The sequence below is a fragment of the Hypanus sabinus genome, chromosome 25 (assembly GCF_030144855.1).
Source record: "Hypanus sabinus isolate sHypSab1 chromosome 25, sHypSab1.hap1, whole genome shotgun sequence".
In the NCBI taxonomy this organism is placed as follows: domain Eukaryota; kingdom Metazoa; phylum Chordata; class Chondrichthyes; order Myliobatiformes; family Dasyatidae; genus Hypanus; species Hypanus sabinus.
Genome location: NC_082730.1, coordinates 12,927,581 through 12,944,339, shown reverse-complemented (window position 1 = coordinate 12,944,339; position 16,759 = coordinate 12,927,581). Strand labels below are relative to the sequence as shown.

At 38.9% G+C, this 16,759-nt stretch overlaps 1 protein-coding gene across 4 annotated transcripts in view; it reads right to left on the bottom strand.

Moving 5' to 3' along the window:
- Positions 1 to 16,759, bottom strand: part of LOC132381023 (AMP deaminase 2-like) — a 167,468-nt gene that overhangs the window by 21,858 nt on the left and 128,851 nt on the right. For all 4 annotated transcript variants that reach the window (XM_059950119.1, XM_059950116.1, XM_059950117.1 and 1 more), the window contains 3 exons: positions 16,394 to 16,588; positions 5,314 to 5,445; positions 827 to 990 (listed from right to left, as the gene is read on the bottom strand). In XM_059950119.1, the coding sequence (XP_059806102.1) occupies positions 827 to 990; positions 5,314 to 5,445; positions 16,394 to 16,588 (491 nt within the window). The remainder of the gene's footprint in view (positions 1 to 826; positions 991 to 5,313; positions 5,446 to 16,393; positions 16,589 to 16,759) is intronic.

The window sequence follows — 16,759 nt, the reverse complement described above, 5'->3', positions numbered from 1 at the left end:
TTATAACTTTATTTTTTTTTTTACACATTGCACTGTGAAATGTAACAAAGTTCCTTATATATGTCAGTGATAATAAACCCAATTCTGATTTAGTTAGGAAGTCATTGTGCTTTCATTTGAAGATGATTTGAGTGCAAAAACAAAAGAACCTTATCTCATGTATAGAATGGAACATAGGAACATACTTGGAAGCTAGTGTGCTAGTGTGCAGTTTCAATCTCTTCATGCAAGAAATATTATACTTAGTGGAGGAAGTGCAAAGGTTCACCAGACTGTGGAACTGATATATAGAGCAAAGATTTAGATTGACTTGCATGCTTTCACAAGCGCTTAGAAGAATGGTAGGGCGAGGATGATCTCATTGAAGCATATAAATGTCAAATGGGTGAGATGTTTCTCAAGACTGAGAGTCTGAAAGGAGAGCCTATAGTCTCCGGATGTGGCTGGACTGAGATGAGAAATTTCTCCACTCAGAACCTTTATCATAGAGGCAATTCAATAAATAGGCAAATCAATTACTAGATATAAAGGGTATGGGGGTCAGAGTGGAAATGTGACATTAATCATGATAATATTAGATAGTTGGTCTCCAATCCTGTAATATTTTCTATATTCTTATCCATGCAAGACTTGTGAAAATGGTTAATTTAGTGCGTTGTACCATTCAATAGTTTGCCTTAATACTGTGAGACAGGTGTGACTAGGAACCAGATATGATTCCCCACCTCGGGTACATTTCCATATTAGTTTTCCCTTCATCAAATTCGGTTTGGCCTGTAATATATTTTAAAAATAATTTGTCTTTGCAGCAGATCCTAATACTTACAAAAGCCGTGGCACCTGTACTAGCCAGCACACATTGTTAGAATAGACTTTGTGCTTCACTGCCCACTTTGCCAAACGATCCCATTCATCCCGAGAGCGGCCATATATGGACAGGCGCAATTCTGCATTTTGGTACTTGCTTTCTTCAAGATCTTCCATCACTTCCTGTAAAGCACAAGAACGGATATGACTTTTTAGGTCTGAACATGTATCTAAATTTTATTAACTCTAAAAACATATTCACTCATTCCTCTTTGAGAGAAAGAGGCACTTTGCAGTCCCTTTTATCAATCAACTCTGCTGCTGATATTGCTTTGAAACTTGGGGGGGGGGGGGGGGAGGTAAGATGGTGTCTTAAAGTGCCGTTTCCTCTTCACTCTTCCCTCTCTTTGTATGAAGGCGCCTGACTGCTAATTGAGGTCCTCCTCCAAGTGATGAAGATTTAACACAAGAGGAGCAAATTCATAACACAGCATTTCAAGTGTTCTGATCCCCTAGTAGAATTGTTCAAATTCTATCTGCATTCCCATATCATGCAACAGGCAGTAAGGTGAGTCAGATGAGATGCTGTACTTTATTACATGGATAGGGATGGGTTTTCTTTTCTTGTACTTATAAACAAGTCTATGCTCGTTCCCAGAGGTTTTGGCAGTATTGTTCAACTGAGGGCCAAAGCCCAAGATCAGATTACAATCAACAGTTCAAGCAAATATGTGACACAGATTTAAACACATGTGGGTCCAATGCAGGTGCAGTTATATTTATTTTTATCTTTCATGATTCATTTACTGGATAGCCCAGGATATCACGGTAAATGAATCTTAAAAAGGTAAAAATAATTTAATGTACCTACATTGCTAAAAAGACAGAACTGGTCAAGCATAATTCCAAGGCTCTTTCTAATGCCGTTGGATGATATAAGTGGATATTTTAGATTCTTTATTTCTGTGGTGAGCCAGCATAATTCAGTGCATTGAATGAAAATATAGGAAATATTTCCTATGTGGAATTCCATGTGGAATTATATTTTGACTCCCAACCAAGGACAGAACTCTGTGACGAAACCAACAATTTAGCCAAAGAATTTTTCTTGACTCAGTCATTTTCTTTTCAAGATGGAACATAATTTTCAGTCAATCTTCAGCTGGAGTTGATGTAGTTTCACAGCTCTTGGGCTCTGCAGTTAGCACTTAAATTGAATGCTTTTTTAAAGTCTTCTAGCAGAGCAAAACATAGTGGTAAAGAAATAAATTATAATAAGACCATAAGACATGGGAGCAGAATTAGATCATTCAGCCCATCAAGTCTGCTCTGCCATTCCATCATGGCTGACTCCAGGATCCCATCCACCTGCCTTCTTGCCAAATCCTCTGATGCCCTAACCAATAAGGAAACTATCAACTTCCCATGAACTTGGTCTCCACTGCAGTCTGTGGCAGAACATTCCAGATTCACTACCTCTAATCAAAAAAAAACCTCCTTACCTCTCATCTAAAAGGTTGCCCCTCAATTTTGAGGCTGTGCCCTCTAGTTCTGGATACCTCCACCACAGGAAACATTCTCTCCACATCCACCTTATCTAGTCCTTTCAACATCTGATACATTTCAATGAGATCCCCACATATTCTTCTAAATTCCAGTGAGTACAGGCCCAAAACTGCCAAATGCTCCTCATATGTTTACCTCTTCATTTCTGGAATCATCCTCGTGTACCTCCTCTGGACTCTCTCCAATGACAACATGTTCTTTCTGAGATATGGGGCCTAAACTGTTGGCAATACTCCCAAGTGCGGCCTAACTAGTGCCTTATAAAGCCTCAGCATTATATCCTTGCTTTTATATTCCATTCCCCTTAAAATAAATGCCAATATTGCATTTGCCTTCTTTACTAAAGACTCAACCTGTTAGCTAACCGTATGGGAGACTTGTATGAGGACTCCCAAGTCCTTCTGCACCTCTGATGTCGCAATTTTTTCCCCAATTACATAATAGTCTGCACATTTGTTCCTTTTATCAAAATGTGTTATCATATATTTCCCAACGCTATACTTCATCTGCCACTTTTTTGCCCATTCTTCCTGTTTACCTAAGTCCTGCTGCAATCGCATTGCTTCCTCAGCACACCTACCCCTCCACCTATCTTCATATCATCTGCAAACTTTGCCACAAAATCATCAATTCCAGTATCTAAGTCATTGACATATAATGAGAAAAGTAGTGGTCCCAATACTGACCCTCTGAGGAACACCCCTAGTCACAGACAGCCAACCAGAAAAGGCCCTCTTTATTCACACTGATCTTCTTTATTTCAAATTTAAGTTCAAGCTTAATTGCCATTCAAGCATATGAAATGCCCTGGTTAAGACTTTTACTGCTATGCTGTAGGTATTCCATTTTAGCAGTTCTGTAAGAGCAGTCTGTTCTGCTCTCAGCTTGTTTAGGTTTGAGCTGAGATAAGAAGCTTTGTTATTCAACTTAGGAATGTGGTGTCAGTCAATCAGGATGGTAGATTTGGGAGGAGGTTCTGGAGGATGCAGGTGGAGAGGTCTCTGCTGGCGGGAGCTGGAAGCAGACAGACAAAAGATTGCTGAGGATGCTGTCTCAGGTGCTTCGTGCAGATGAATGGCTTCAAGAAGGAAGAACCATGCTCCCGTGGGAGACCCGTTTGTTCAAGATGGATTTCGTGCGACAATCAGATGGCAGTGTGTGCTGTTACGCAGATCAAAGGTCCAGCGCATGAGAGATAGACAAGTTCAAGATGAGTTCCAACTTAAGTGCACATCTGAGTGTTTAAGAGTAATTGGGCCTTTTTGGTTCTTTTTCTTACATTCATTTAATAACTGTTCGCTTAAATTAACATTCTTAAAATATACTTTTTAATCACATGCAGGTTACGATCTGTTAGTTCTTGCCAGGGGCAGTTAACCACACAGCATTCACACAAACCAGGGTTTGGGTGGGCGCGATATCCCAACCTCATGGATTTGGTGGGATCAAAGTTGGATACACACCAGACGTATGTAACCAGAGAAAGGTGGGTTTATTGCCATGGAGTCTAGTGGCTGTTAGGGAGGGGCTAACAAGCCAGTTTTCCAGAGACACCCAGTATAAGGGGGTTTCACATACACAAATACAGCCAAGCAAAACTCTGAGGCCAAGGTGCAAAACAGTCACTTACACCACGAAAGTCATGTAGCACATATAAGACAGCAATAAAATATAGTCACACACACACACCCAAGAAGTCCAAGTCCCTGAGATCATGAATGTTGCAGCAGTCTGCAGTTGAACACAATACATCTCGCCTTCTGCCTAGTGAACACTGCCACCTCCAGCACCCCAATGGAATGTGCTGACTCCGATGCCTTTCTCCTGGATGGCTGCAAACAGGGAGCACTGCAGTTTGAGGCCTAGTCCTTGCTACAATTAAGTTCAAAGAGCTCCCCTACCGTTCACCAATAAAATACTGAAATGGAATATTGGACTTGCAACATTCCACATTACCAATGCACAACAGGGTCATGTGATCACAAGTGACTAAGACAACAAGTCACTGTTAGACTGCACTTTGCCTTCAGACATTGACGCAGGTAGCAGAATGATCTGCACCAAGTTCGGCTCCTTCACTTTCTCTGCAATTGAGCAAATCGCTGATGAAGTAGACCTGCAGTACCTTAAGAATTTAATGTCCGGCAGGGTCTTGCAATTATAACAAGTATGTTTAATAAAGACAATAACACTTTTGGTTGGCCCCATAGAAACCACTGCATCAGAGCACACCACTATCTTTAGCATTTTCTTTGTGCATACAATCTGCATCCATTAATTACATTTCCAAAACATCTGCTATCAGAAGTAAGTCCCTGTTTGGTAAGATCACAGAAACTATTTCTTTGAGTTCCCTATATCTATTCAAATCAGTCCATTCTTTTCAATATATTGCAGTGAAAACAGAAGGCCAAGACAGATTGTGAGGGGATTATCCATTCATCAATGTACCAATCTCCAATTCATTAACAAGGTGTAACTCAGTTAAGGCTTGTAGAGAAGTAATGTACAGCTTTCCTGCATCCATTATTGGTGCAGCTTGACACACTGGGATCAAAAGTAATAAACAACATACTTTTATTTTATAAGAGGTAAAGCATTTAACTAACTCTGCCATGGACTGTCCCAAAACATGCTGTGAAAGGAGGAGGGTTGGGCATGAGCCTAGCAAGCCAATTTCATAAAAACCCAGTGCGACAGAAACGACAGCAGGTACTCCAAAGACATCATTCCTGGGGAAAGGAAGGATACACCAAGTAAGTGGAATCTGGGAAGACAGGCCCAGGACAGAGGACTCTGGTGAGCTGATGTCAATGGTCTATGACCCCCAGTAGGAGTGATGGGCTTAAGTAGTAGTATTACAATGAAATAATTAAAAAGTAATAAAAAATAAATAATGTGTAATACTCTTGTAGACTACAAAGTTATTGAAATTCTAACCTTTATAATATGACCAAAATATTTGCCACCGACATAATTATCAGTTTTGATGAAAATCTCACGCAGAATTGATTCTCCAATTGGGTTGTACTTGGCATTGAATTTGTCAAACCGATGGAAGGTATTTCGATCCTAGGACAGAAAAGCCAACATTTAGAAAGTTAAAATTTAGATCTTAAGTATTAAACATCCCCTCCATTTATCAAGTTGCTAATCAGTCATAGAGCACTAAAGCACAGAAACAGGCCCTATAGCCCATTAAAACTATTATTCTGCCTATTAACCTGGACCTGGACCATAGCCCTACATACTCCTCCCATGTACTTATCTAAACTCATCTTAATTATTGCAATTAAACCCACATCCATCAATTCCACTGGTAGCTCATTCCAACCCCCACCCCCCAGGTTCCCTTAATTATTTCATCCTTCACCCTCCAATTCTAGTTTCACTCAACCTCAATGGAAAAAGCTTGTTTATGTTTACCTTATCTATACTCCTCGTAATTTTGTATAGCATTATCAAATCTCCCGTCATTCTCCTATGCTCCAGGAAATAAGAGTCCTAACCTACTCAACCTTTCCTTATTGCTCAGGTCCTCAAGTTCCAGCAATATCCTCATAAACTTTTGCTGAACTCTTTCAATCTTACTAAAACTGGTCTTGCAGGCAGGTGATCAGAACTGCAAACAATACTCCAAATTAGGCCTCACCACAACATCAACCTAATATCCCAACTCTTGTACTCAGTGCCCTAATTTATGAAGGCCAGTGTGCCAACAAAAGCTCTCTTTATGACCCTATCTACCTGATACTACTTTCTGTATTCTAGATGCAATCCGTATTCTAAATTATTGCAGTGTTAACCATACAAATAACACAGCATCCCAAGGAAAGATAAATATAAATTACAATGCATAGTGCAGCCATTGTTGAGCAACACACAAAATGCTGGAGGAACTCAGCAGGTCGGACAGCAATTATGGAAATGAATAAAACAGTCGACATTTCAAGCTCAGACCCTTCTTCAGGACTGAAAATGAAGGGAAAAGATGCCAGAATGAAAAGGTGGGGAGGAGAAGGAGGCTAGCTAGAAGGTGATAGCTAAAACCAGGTAGGTGGGAAAAGACCAAGGGCTAAAAGGAGGAGGTATCTGACAGGAGAGGAGAGAGGACCATAGGAGAAAGGGAAGGAGGAGGGAACCCAGTGGGGCAGGTGGTGGGGGGGTGATAGGCAGGCGAAAAGAGGTCAGAATAGAGAATAGAAGAAGGAGAAATCAATATTCTTGCCATCAGGTTGGAGGCCACCTATGAAGTATAAGGCATTGCTTCTTCACGCTGGGTAGCCTCATCTTGGCACAAGAGGAACCATTGTTCTTTTTTTATTACCCGCTAGGGGGAGCTGTAAGAACAGGACAGATGCCTGATATTTCAGCTGAGCCAGAAAACAAAACCACAAAACGTACAATCTGTGCCTGCTAATTTGGCACAGGAAAGTGCTTAAGAGAAGAAAGAACAATGAAATACAACTTTTCTGCAAAAGTATATAAGAAAATATCTGAATTCAACTGGAATTTTTAATAACTATTATTTATACTTTTTTTTAATGAAAGCTGATTATTCCATGGTTTTGGTTCAGACACAAGATGGGGGAAGACAGTGGGTAGAGTGAATCACCAGTTAGCATTCAAGAAACCTGAGAAGACCTTTTGCTCCACCCAAAACGTAGTTACATAGAAAATATATAATGCAAGACAAAAACAGGCACAAAAGACATACTAAAAGCACAGAGTTCACAGACAGCACAAGAATATATTTAATATCTCCAGCATATGTCATGAAATTTATCTTTGCAACTACAGTACAATGAAATACATAATAATATGAAAGCACAAATATATATATTAAATAAGCCATGTGAAAATAGAAATAAAGTAGTAGTGAGGGGTTCAATGTCCATTTAGAAATAGGATGGCAGAGGGAAAGAAGCTACTCCTGAATTGTTGAGTGTGCGCCTTCAGGCTCCAGTGCCTCCTTCCTGATGGTAGCAATGAGAGCAGGGATGACCTGAGGGTGATGGGGGTCCTTGGTAATGGATGCTGCCTTTTTAAGGCATCTCTCCTTAAAGACATCCTGAGTACTGCGGAGGCTAGTACCCAAGAAGGAGCTAAGTTTACAAGTCTCTGCAGCTTATTTCAATCCTGTGCAGTAGCCCCTCCAATACAGAACAGTGATGCAGCTCTCCACGGTACATCTGTAGAAATTGGTGTTTTTGATGACATACAAAATCTCATCAAACTCCAAACGAAATACAGCCACTGTGGTTCCTTCTTTGTTGCTGCAGCAATATGTTGGGTCCAGGTTATATCCTCAGAAATACTGACACCCAGGAACATGAAATTACTCACTCTTTCCACTTCTGGTCCCTCTGAGGTCTGGTGTGTGTTCCCTTGTCTTACCCTTCTGTGCTTTGGCCTTACTGACACTGAGTGCAAGGTTGTTGCTGTGACACCATTCAACTAGCTGATACACCTCACTCCTGTATGCTCTCTCAGATGCTTTGTGGTGTTCAGTAACTACATTAGTATATCTTGTTCTCTTGTTTATGTGACTATATTCCAATATTTTAATTATGGGTAGTGCTAAGGTGAATGACAATGATAGCAAGCTATGCCAAATGATACAGTATGGGTTATTATTAATAAAATGACATCTCTGACCTACAGAGAAATCAACTTGTTGACAACTTCGAGGAAAAGAACTCTTACTTAACATGGGGACTGCTTCTACTCCAAAATCATGATTTCCATCTAGCATAATATTGTCACATAATCTCTTACCAAACTGAGAGGCAAGATCTTTGCTTCATTGACAGCTGGTATTCTTTCTTTTCTGCAAAAAAATGCCTGGTTATATTACAGTTAACAATGTCCAATTCTACTCTTATTTATCAAGACTGCTTGAATGCTAATCAATTTCCTGGATTTTAACAACTTCTCATTACTACCATCAGGGGGATGGCACAGGAGCTTGATGACACATATTCAATGTTTTAGGAATAGCTTTTTCCCCTCCACCATGTTTCTGAATGTTCCCTGAACACTATCTCACTATTTTGATCTTCCCCACTATTTATTTTTATATTTCTCATTGTAATTTATAGTTATTGTCAAAAATGTCAAGTCAGAAAAATAAACGAATCATAATTTTAGTTCTATCTTTTAGTTACCATGTTACATTCCATCACAAGAGATTACTCTAGAATCCAGTATCATTAACCTCATTTACTTCCTTATTTTCTGATACCTCTATCTCTTAAAAGCATTTTTACATCTCAGTTTCATCCAGGTTTATCATTATTTCCTCTTTCCTTCAGGACATTCATATCTAAAAATAAAGTCTGAAAATTTTCCAGACAATGCGACCTGCTGTAAGATTACAGCATTCAAAGCCAAATGCATTCTGGCAGCAAGTCCAAACATTCTTATCCCTTAAATTGATTTTCAATATTTTTAAGCATTCAAATGTTAATGTTACAAATAAGCTTTCAATCATGGAAGAATCTCATCTATTTCATGCAAAATGAATTGGAATGGCATCAACAACGTAAAGAACAACAGGCATAGCTAACTTTAATCTCTCTGCTCGATTATCTTGGGGGAAAAATAGATAGTGAGTAGCAGTAGAGCACTTCAGCATAGAAGCAGGACCTTTGGTCCATCTAATCCATGCCATCCTGGTTTTTCACCAAGTCCTATCTACCTACCTGGGCCAGAACTCTTCATACTCCTCCCATGTAACTATCCAAACTTCTAAAAGTTACAAATGAGCCCACATCCACCACTTCTGTTGGCAGCTCGTTCTACACTCACATCACCCTCCAAGTGCTGCAGTTCACCCTCAGATTACCAAATAAACGTTGGTTGTTTGTCAATCTTATAAATGTTTATATGTAGTTTTTATGAATTCTATTGAATTTCTTTTTTCCTGCAAGAAAAATTAATCTCTAGGTGGTATATGGTAACATATAGGTACTTTGATGGTAAATTTACTCTGAACTTTGAAACATATAATCTCTAGTTCTAATTTTTCACCCAACCTGAGGAGAGGATGAGGGGAGATTTGAAAGAGGTATATAAAATTATGATGGGTATAAATAGAGTGAATGCAATCAGGCTTTTTCCACCGAGGCTAGGGGAGAAAAAAACCAGAGGACATGGGTTAAGGGTGAAGGGGGAAAAGTTTAAAGGGAACATTAGGGGGACTTCTTCACACAGAGAGTGGTGGGAGTGTGGAATGAGCTGCCAGATGAAGTGGTAAATGCAGGCTCACTTTTAACATTTAAGAAAAACTTGGGACAGGTACATGGATGAGAGGTGTTTGGAGGGATATGGTCCAGGTGCAGGTCAGTGGGACTAGGCAGAAAAATGGTTCGGCACAGCCAAGAAGGGTCAAAAGGCCTGTTTCTGTGCTGTAATGTTCTATGGTTCTAAAGAGCCTGCAAAGCATTCCCAGACCCAAAAAATAGCCTACCAAATCATACCAAATAGCACATAAAACCTAAAATAACACTAACTTATAGTAAAAGCAGGAATGATATGATAAATACACAGCCTATATAAAGTAGAAATAATGTATGTACAGTATAGTTTCACTTACCAGAATCAGGATTTAGCCAAATACCAATTTGTAGAGAAAAAAAAAATGGCACGTACACATATGTACACACACCTGCCCGCGCAAGGCTTCACGGTCATGGTAGTCTTTCTCGGGGTAAACACAAGTTTAAAGCAGGCAACTTTTTCTGTAAAAGCAAAAAGCCCCTTTGGATTTCTTTGGGTTAGCGAAAGCAGGTACTAATGTAGGTCTTTCTAAAAGCAAAGTGGCATAAAGCGAACTTTCGTAAAGCGGGAGTTACCTGTATAGTGTAGGAAATTGTACAGTCATATGCACTTTGGTAGAAGGAATAAAGGCATAGACTATTTTCTAAATGGGGAGAAAAATCAAAAATCAGAGGTACAAAGGGACTTGGGAGTCCTTGTGCAGGGTTCTCTAAAGGTTAGCTTGGAGATTGAGTCAGTGGTATGGAAGGCAAATTTAATGTTAGCATTTATATTGAGAGGATGAGAATAAAACTTCAAGGGTGTAATGCTGAGGCTTTAAAGGGCATAAATCAGATTGCACTTGGTGTTTAGTATTGAGGCCTTAGCTATGAAAAGATTTGCTGGTCCAGAGGAAGGTCACGAGAATAATTCTGGGAATGAAAGGGTTAACATAAAAGGAGCGTTCGATGGCTCTGTGCCTGTACTTGCTGGATTTTATAAGAATGAGGAGGGATTTCATTGAAACCTATCAAATATTGAAAGGCCTAGATAGAATGGATGTGGAAAGTTTGTTTCCAATCCTGGGGGAGTCTAGGACCAGAGGGCACATTCTCAGAATGTCTATTTAGGACACATATGAGAAGGAATTGCTTTAGCCAGAGGGTATTTATTGCCACAGGGAGCTGTGGAGGTCAAGTCACTGAGTGTATTTAAAGTGGAGGTTGAAAGGCTTTTGATTGATCAGGGCATCAAAGGTTACAGGGAGAAGACAGGAGAATGGGGTTGAGAAGGCAGGAGAATGGGTCAGCCATGTTGGAATGGCAGAGGAGACTTAATGGGTCAAATAGCCTAGTTCTGGTTCTATAGCTTATTTCATTTTCATTAATCTACTAATGGCCTAATTAGTAGCTCTTGAACACACCGAGGCTATGATACCTTTCCTGTTGTAAATTAACAAGGTGGCTAACATAGATATTCTACCCATCATTAATAGAACATAGAATAGTACAGCACATTACAGGTCCTTCAGCCCACAATGTTGTGCTGGCCCTCAAACCCTGCCTCCCATATAACCCCCCACCTTAAATTCTTCCATATACCTGTCTAGCAGTCTCTTAAATCAGCTCGTGCTACCACTAAAATGGGCTTAGGATTTTAATTGCAAACTGGTTATGCTGCAAGCAAAGACTAATCAAGAACAACCTTCAGTAAAACAGCCCCTCATAATTATTCCAAGAAACAGCGGAGCAGAACCAAATGAAGATCATAAGAAAGAAAGCTCGAGTATTTGTTCAGTTCAAGGGTAACTTGAACAATGTACTAAACAGAAAGAGAGAAAGGTACAAATAAGTTAAAGCTTTTCCTTTACTCTCCATAGATCACTATTAACAAAAAGTGATATTAAATATAAAGCAAATATCACTTTCTAGAATAACTAGAGGTCAGCCAAAGATGAATCATCATTTATCACAGATTAAAGTCATTTATTTGAGCTATCTGTGCTATAAATAAAACACTTAGTAAATTTCTGTCAAAATGATCAACTTAATATCCTCAGGTTCATAATCCATTCCTTGGTGCTAAATATACCTCATGAAAAGAAAATTTTCTAAAATTAAATCACTAAATAAATATGATAGAAAAGGAGATAACTGCTAGTAATCCCAAAATAGCTAAGATCCTTTATGAGAGCACAAACCAATACAAATTTGGTCGTAATATTGGAATTTCTTGCCAACAATTATAATCCTAATCCATGACACTAATTTAGCAGTTTAAGTGCATGGTGTCTGCCTCTGAAATCCATTGCACTGATTTTAATGAACCAGATCATGAACTGTATATCTTAAGAGTTACTCTGAACACAATGTTTGAAGGAGATCAATACTATGAATGCTAAGTTACTCTCAGATGTGACAGGCTTTTTTCTGTGAATAACGAACCCATTAATTCGGTGTTATCTGAGTTTTTACAATGATGCTCCATGATTTGTGAGCCAAAAGAGTTCTGCTTAATAGCAGGTCACCTATTAATTGCTCATGAACAATCTGTCCTCAGATTCATTGTAGATGGTCTATAATCCATCCCAATCTTCCCCACCTCCAACTTCAAATTTGATCATTGGAAAAGCCAATCAAATTAGATAAATTTAAAATATGTTGGTTAACAAAATATTACCAGGAACACATCTAGGGGGTGAGTACTTACTATTCATAGTACTGAGGCTTGAGACTCCTTCTCTTTTCACAGGGAATCCATATCCTGCCAGAATTTAAAGAAAAGCATGCCATTTATAATCTAGAAGGGGAATTAACTTTATGCTACTTATACATAAAGATCAGAATTAAAGGCTTAGTGGGTAAAGGGAAAGGGACACAATGCAAAGAGACACAGGCAAGAAACGTAAAGGTCCATGGAAGAAGGTTAATGTCACTGGGACAGAAGTTAAACACTCACTAGTTTAGGCTTAAGAGAACTGAAAATGGGAGGAAACTCCCAGTTTCAACTGCCAACCAGCACAGAAAGTATCAAATGAAGATAGTTTCAGATTTGGGCATACCAAAGTTCAAAAAACATGGAAGTAAATGGAGAATTGTGTTCAATATTAGCTCCCCCAACACAGACCTTGGAAAAAGTTCACATCAGATACAAGGATTGCTAATTTAAGTTTAATTTGTTAATATACACTCAGCAGTCACTTTATTAGGTATACCTGTACACCTGCTCGTTAATGCAAATATCTAATCAACCAATTGTGTGGCAGCAACTCAATGTACAAAAGCATGCAGGCATGCTCAACGGGTTCTGTTGTTATTTAGCCCAAACATCAGAATGGGGAAGAAATGTGACCTAAGTGACTTTGACCGTGGAATGATCATTGGTGGCAGATGGGGTAGTTGAGTATCTCAGAAACTGCTGATCTCCTGGGGTTTTCAGGCAAACAGTCACGAGAATCCCTAATTAACTGCACAATTGCTTCTCACCAATATATAATTTTCTTGTAATTAACAGCACATTTTATTAATGCTTACTTTTAAAAGAAAATTCCAGACCATTATTTCTGAAAATAAATCTAATTTTGCCTTGTCTTAATCAACACCAACTGCTTCTACCTACCATCTCAAGGGATTTAATAGATTTACCATTTATTTACTTCTAAACTGAACTGCCAACTTGTGCTCAAATTGTAAAGTGAAACCTGAACCTGTCGGTACCTTCTGACCCAGAGGAAAGAGTTTTATTGCTAATTTTGATTACAGTTAAGGTGCTAATTTCTCATTTACTGGGATCAGTTAGCAAGTTAAATTTGAACAACTGATTCAATTACTGGTTTGTAATTTGACAACTCTTAACTTCACCTCAGCTGCATCTCAAGCATGCTTCAAAATCGTGGCTGATCTGACTGCAAACTCAGCTTTACCTAGCACCTGTAACCTTTCATCTCCTTGCATATCACAAATCTATTTACCTCATTCTTAAACAATAGGAAAGACTCAGCTACCACTACTCATCACAATATTAAAATGGCTGGGGTTATACAAACTCTTGCCTTTTATAGTAGTTACATTGTTTTTAAGAGGAAACAAAAATGTAGAAGATGGAATATTCATTGCATTCAAAATTTACAAAATGTACATTGTGACTTCAAGTGAATACCTAAATCCTTACACATACACTCAATGGCCACTATGCAAGGTACACCTGGATAGCTGCTTGTTAATTCAAATATCTAATCGAAGCATAAAAGCATACAGACATGCTCAAGAAGTTCAGATGTTCAGACCAAACATCAAAAGGGAGAAGAAATGTGATTTAAATAACTTTGACCAAGGATTGATTGTAAATGCCACGTGGGGTGGTTTGAGTATCTCAGAAAATACTGATCCCCTGGGATTTTCACACACAACTGTCTCTAGAGTAGGGTTCCCAGCCTGTGATCCATGGATCCCTTGCTAAACGGTAATGTCCACAGCATAAAAAGGTTGGGAATCCGTGCTCTAGAGTTTCCAAAGAATGGTGTGAAACACAAAAAACACCCAGTGAGTGGCAGTCCTGTAGACGAAAATGCCTCGTTAATAAGAGAGGCGAGAAGAGAATGGCCAGGCTGGTTCAGCTGATACGAAGGCGGCAGTAACTCAGATAAATACACAGTGGTGGCAGAAGAGCATCTCTGAATACCCAACACATCGAACTTTCAAGTTGATGCGCTACAGCAGCAGAAGACCATGAACATACACTCAGTGGCTGCTTTATTGTGTACAGCAGGTACCTAATAAAAGTGGCCACTGTATGTAGACATCAAACCAATGGTTCCAATAATTTGAAAGCAGCACTGGTGGAATCCTGAGAAAAGCAACCACAATAAGGAAAGGATTGTACTTGGTGCCTAACTATTTAATTCTATTACTATAGATTACCAGGCAGAAAGTGGACAGACTATTTAAACTAGGTAGAAAAGACTAGATGCTGGGATCTGGAACAAAACCCAAAGCCAGACTATTCAGAACAAAGAAACATTTTCAACAAGCAGACCACATTAAGAGTTTGCAACACACTTCCATAAATGGGAATTAACGATCTTGAATCTGAGCTTGATAAATGTTTAATCAGAAAGATACAAGAAAAGGGGTCAATATATGACATTGGGATGTCATGTTACAGAGTACTAACTTGTTTAAGTTACATTTCAAGTATTGTTGCAGTTTTGGTTGCCACACTATGGAGAGCCTGTCATCAAGCAAGGGATGATACAGAAAAGATTCACAGGAATGTTATATGGACTGGAAGGCTTGAACTAAAACAGTTTGAATAAGCTTGGATTCTTTTTCTGGAGCCAAGGAGACCAAGTTGTGAACTTATAAAATCATGGGAAGCAGAGAGGGTTGATACTCACAGTCTTTTTTCCAGGATAGGGGAGTCTAAAACAAAAAAGGAATAGGTTTAACATGAGAAGTGAATGATTTAAAGAGGAACCCAAGGAGCAGATTTTTCAGAGCATGTTGGTTATATGAAACAAGGAAGTGCTAGAGACAGATAGAGTTACAATGTTTAAAATATATTTTGATAAGATACAGTAATTGGATAGGAATGGTTTAGAGCAGGGGTTTCCAACCTTTTTTTATGCCATGGACCCCAGATTAAGAACCCCTGACTCAGAGAGATAGTAACCAAACACAGGCAAAAGCGATTAGAACAGACAGACATCTTCATTAGCCTGGACGTGTTCAGCTGAAATGCTTGTTTCTGTGCTTGCTATGGATAAATAAATAATTTCTACATGAGGTCACTGCTTTATTCTGTTCTAGGACAAATGTCAATGTTTCATTAATTTGTCTTACTTCTGCAAGTTGTTATTTTTCTATCCTGCCTTCCACTTTGTCTATTCTAGTGTTAAAAATACTGACTGGTAACTTTAAATTGCAATGACATATTTTTGCCCCTATTATAATCATAAAGAAACTCGAGAGGAATGATGAGATGAGGACTGTCAAGGAGGCTGTACACATACTCAGGATTTTAGGAACAGCTTCTCCATTATCAGATTTCTAAAATGACAATGAACCTCTTCCCATGAACATATCCTCACTGTTTTGCACTCTTTTTGCGCTACTTAATTAATTTTTGATTAATATATTTCTTACTGTAATGTACACGCTTTTATGTACTGCTGCCGCAAAATGACAAATTTCACAACATAGATCAGCGATATTAAACTTGATTCTGAACTCAACGTTGTCACACAACATATAAAAACACAAAATGCTGGCAGAACTCAGCAGGCCAGACAGCATCTATGGGAGAAGGTAACATACCACTGTCACACAACATACCAGCTTTACTATCCTGTATCATAATTTCAATCCATAGTGGCTGATCTAGATTCCAACTCCATATAGTATCATTTTCTCCGATGTTCAATGTCTTTTCATCAACTTAAATCTCTCAGTCTCTATCACAGATCTTCTCTTTGTTCTATCTGCCCCTACCACTTACTCTGCAACTGAAAACCTGCTTGCCTCATACTTTCACTGGTTCTGATCCAATGTCATTGACTATTTTTCCAGTGTCCGTGAGTCCTAGCAGCCTCACCATTTTCCATTTTAATGACTGAATTTAATGACAGAACTCATTCGGAGATAGCATTGCTGCTTAAAGCCCATTTAGACATATTACAGAAATACTGCGAAGATGTTCTTTTCTGGCCAAAAGCAGTTAATGCAGATTACGGTGCCAGGTGTAAACTGCACTTTTTGCATACCGCATGCATATCTAGCGTGTCCACACTGAGATCATAGGCTGTGAGGTTCATGCTCTCAAAGACATCCCTCAGAGTCTGCCCTTTTCCATTTTCCATGTGAATAATCTCGTCTGGGTTCTTCTTCATCGTACGCTTGATAAAGCGGAGTAGATGTTTCTGGTTCATGCAAGATGACGCATGAATGTGCGTATCAACCTGTTCATTTAAAACAAACAGACAGAAATCCTCATGAGATCATGAAACCATTTAAAATAAGGAGTCAGTTATATGTTAATTTTATCTGCAATACCCGAATACCTACAATTACTGAATAGAATACAGTATACTGCATTGCACTAATGACTGAGGAGTGAATATTGCATGCTC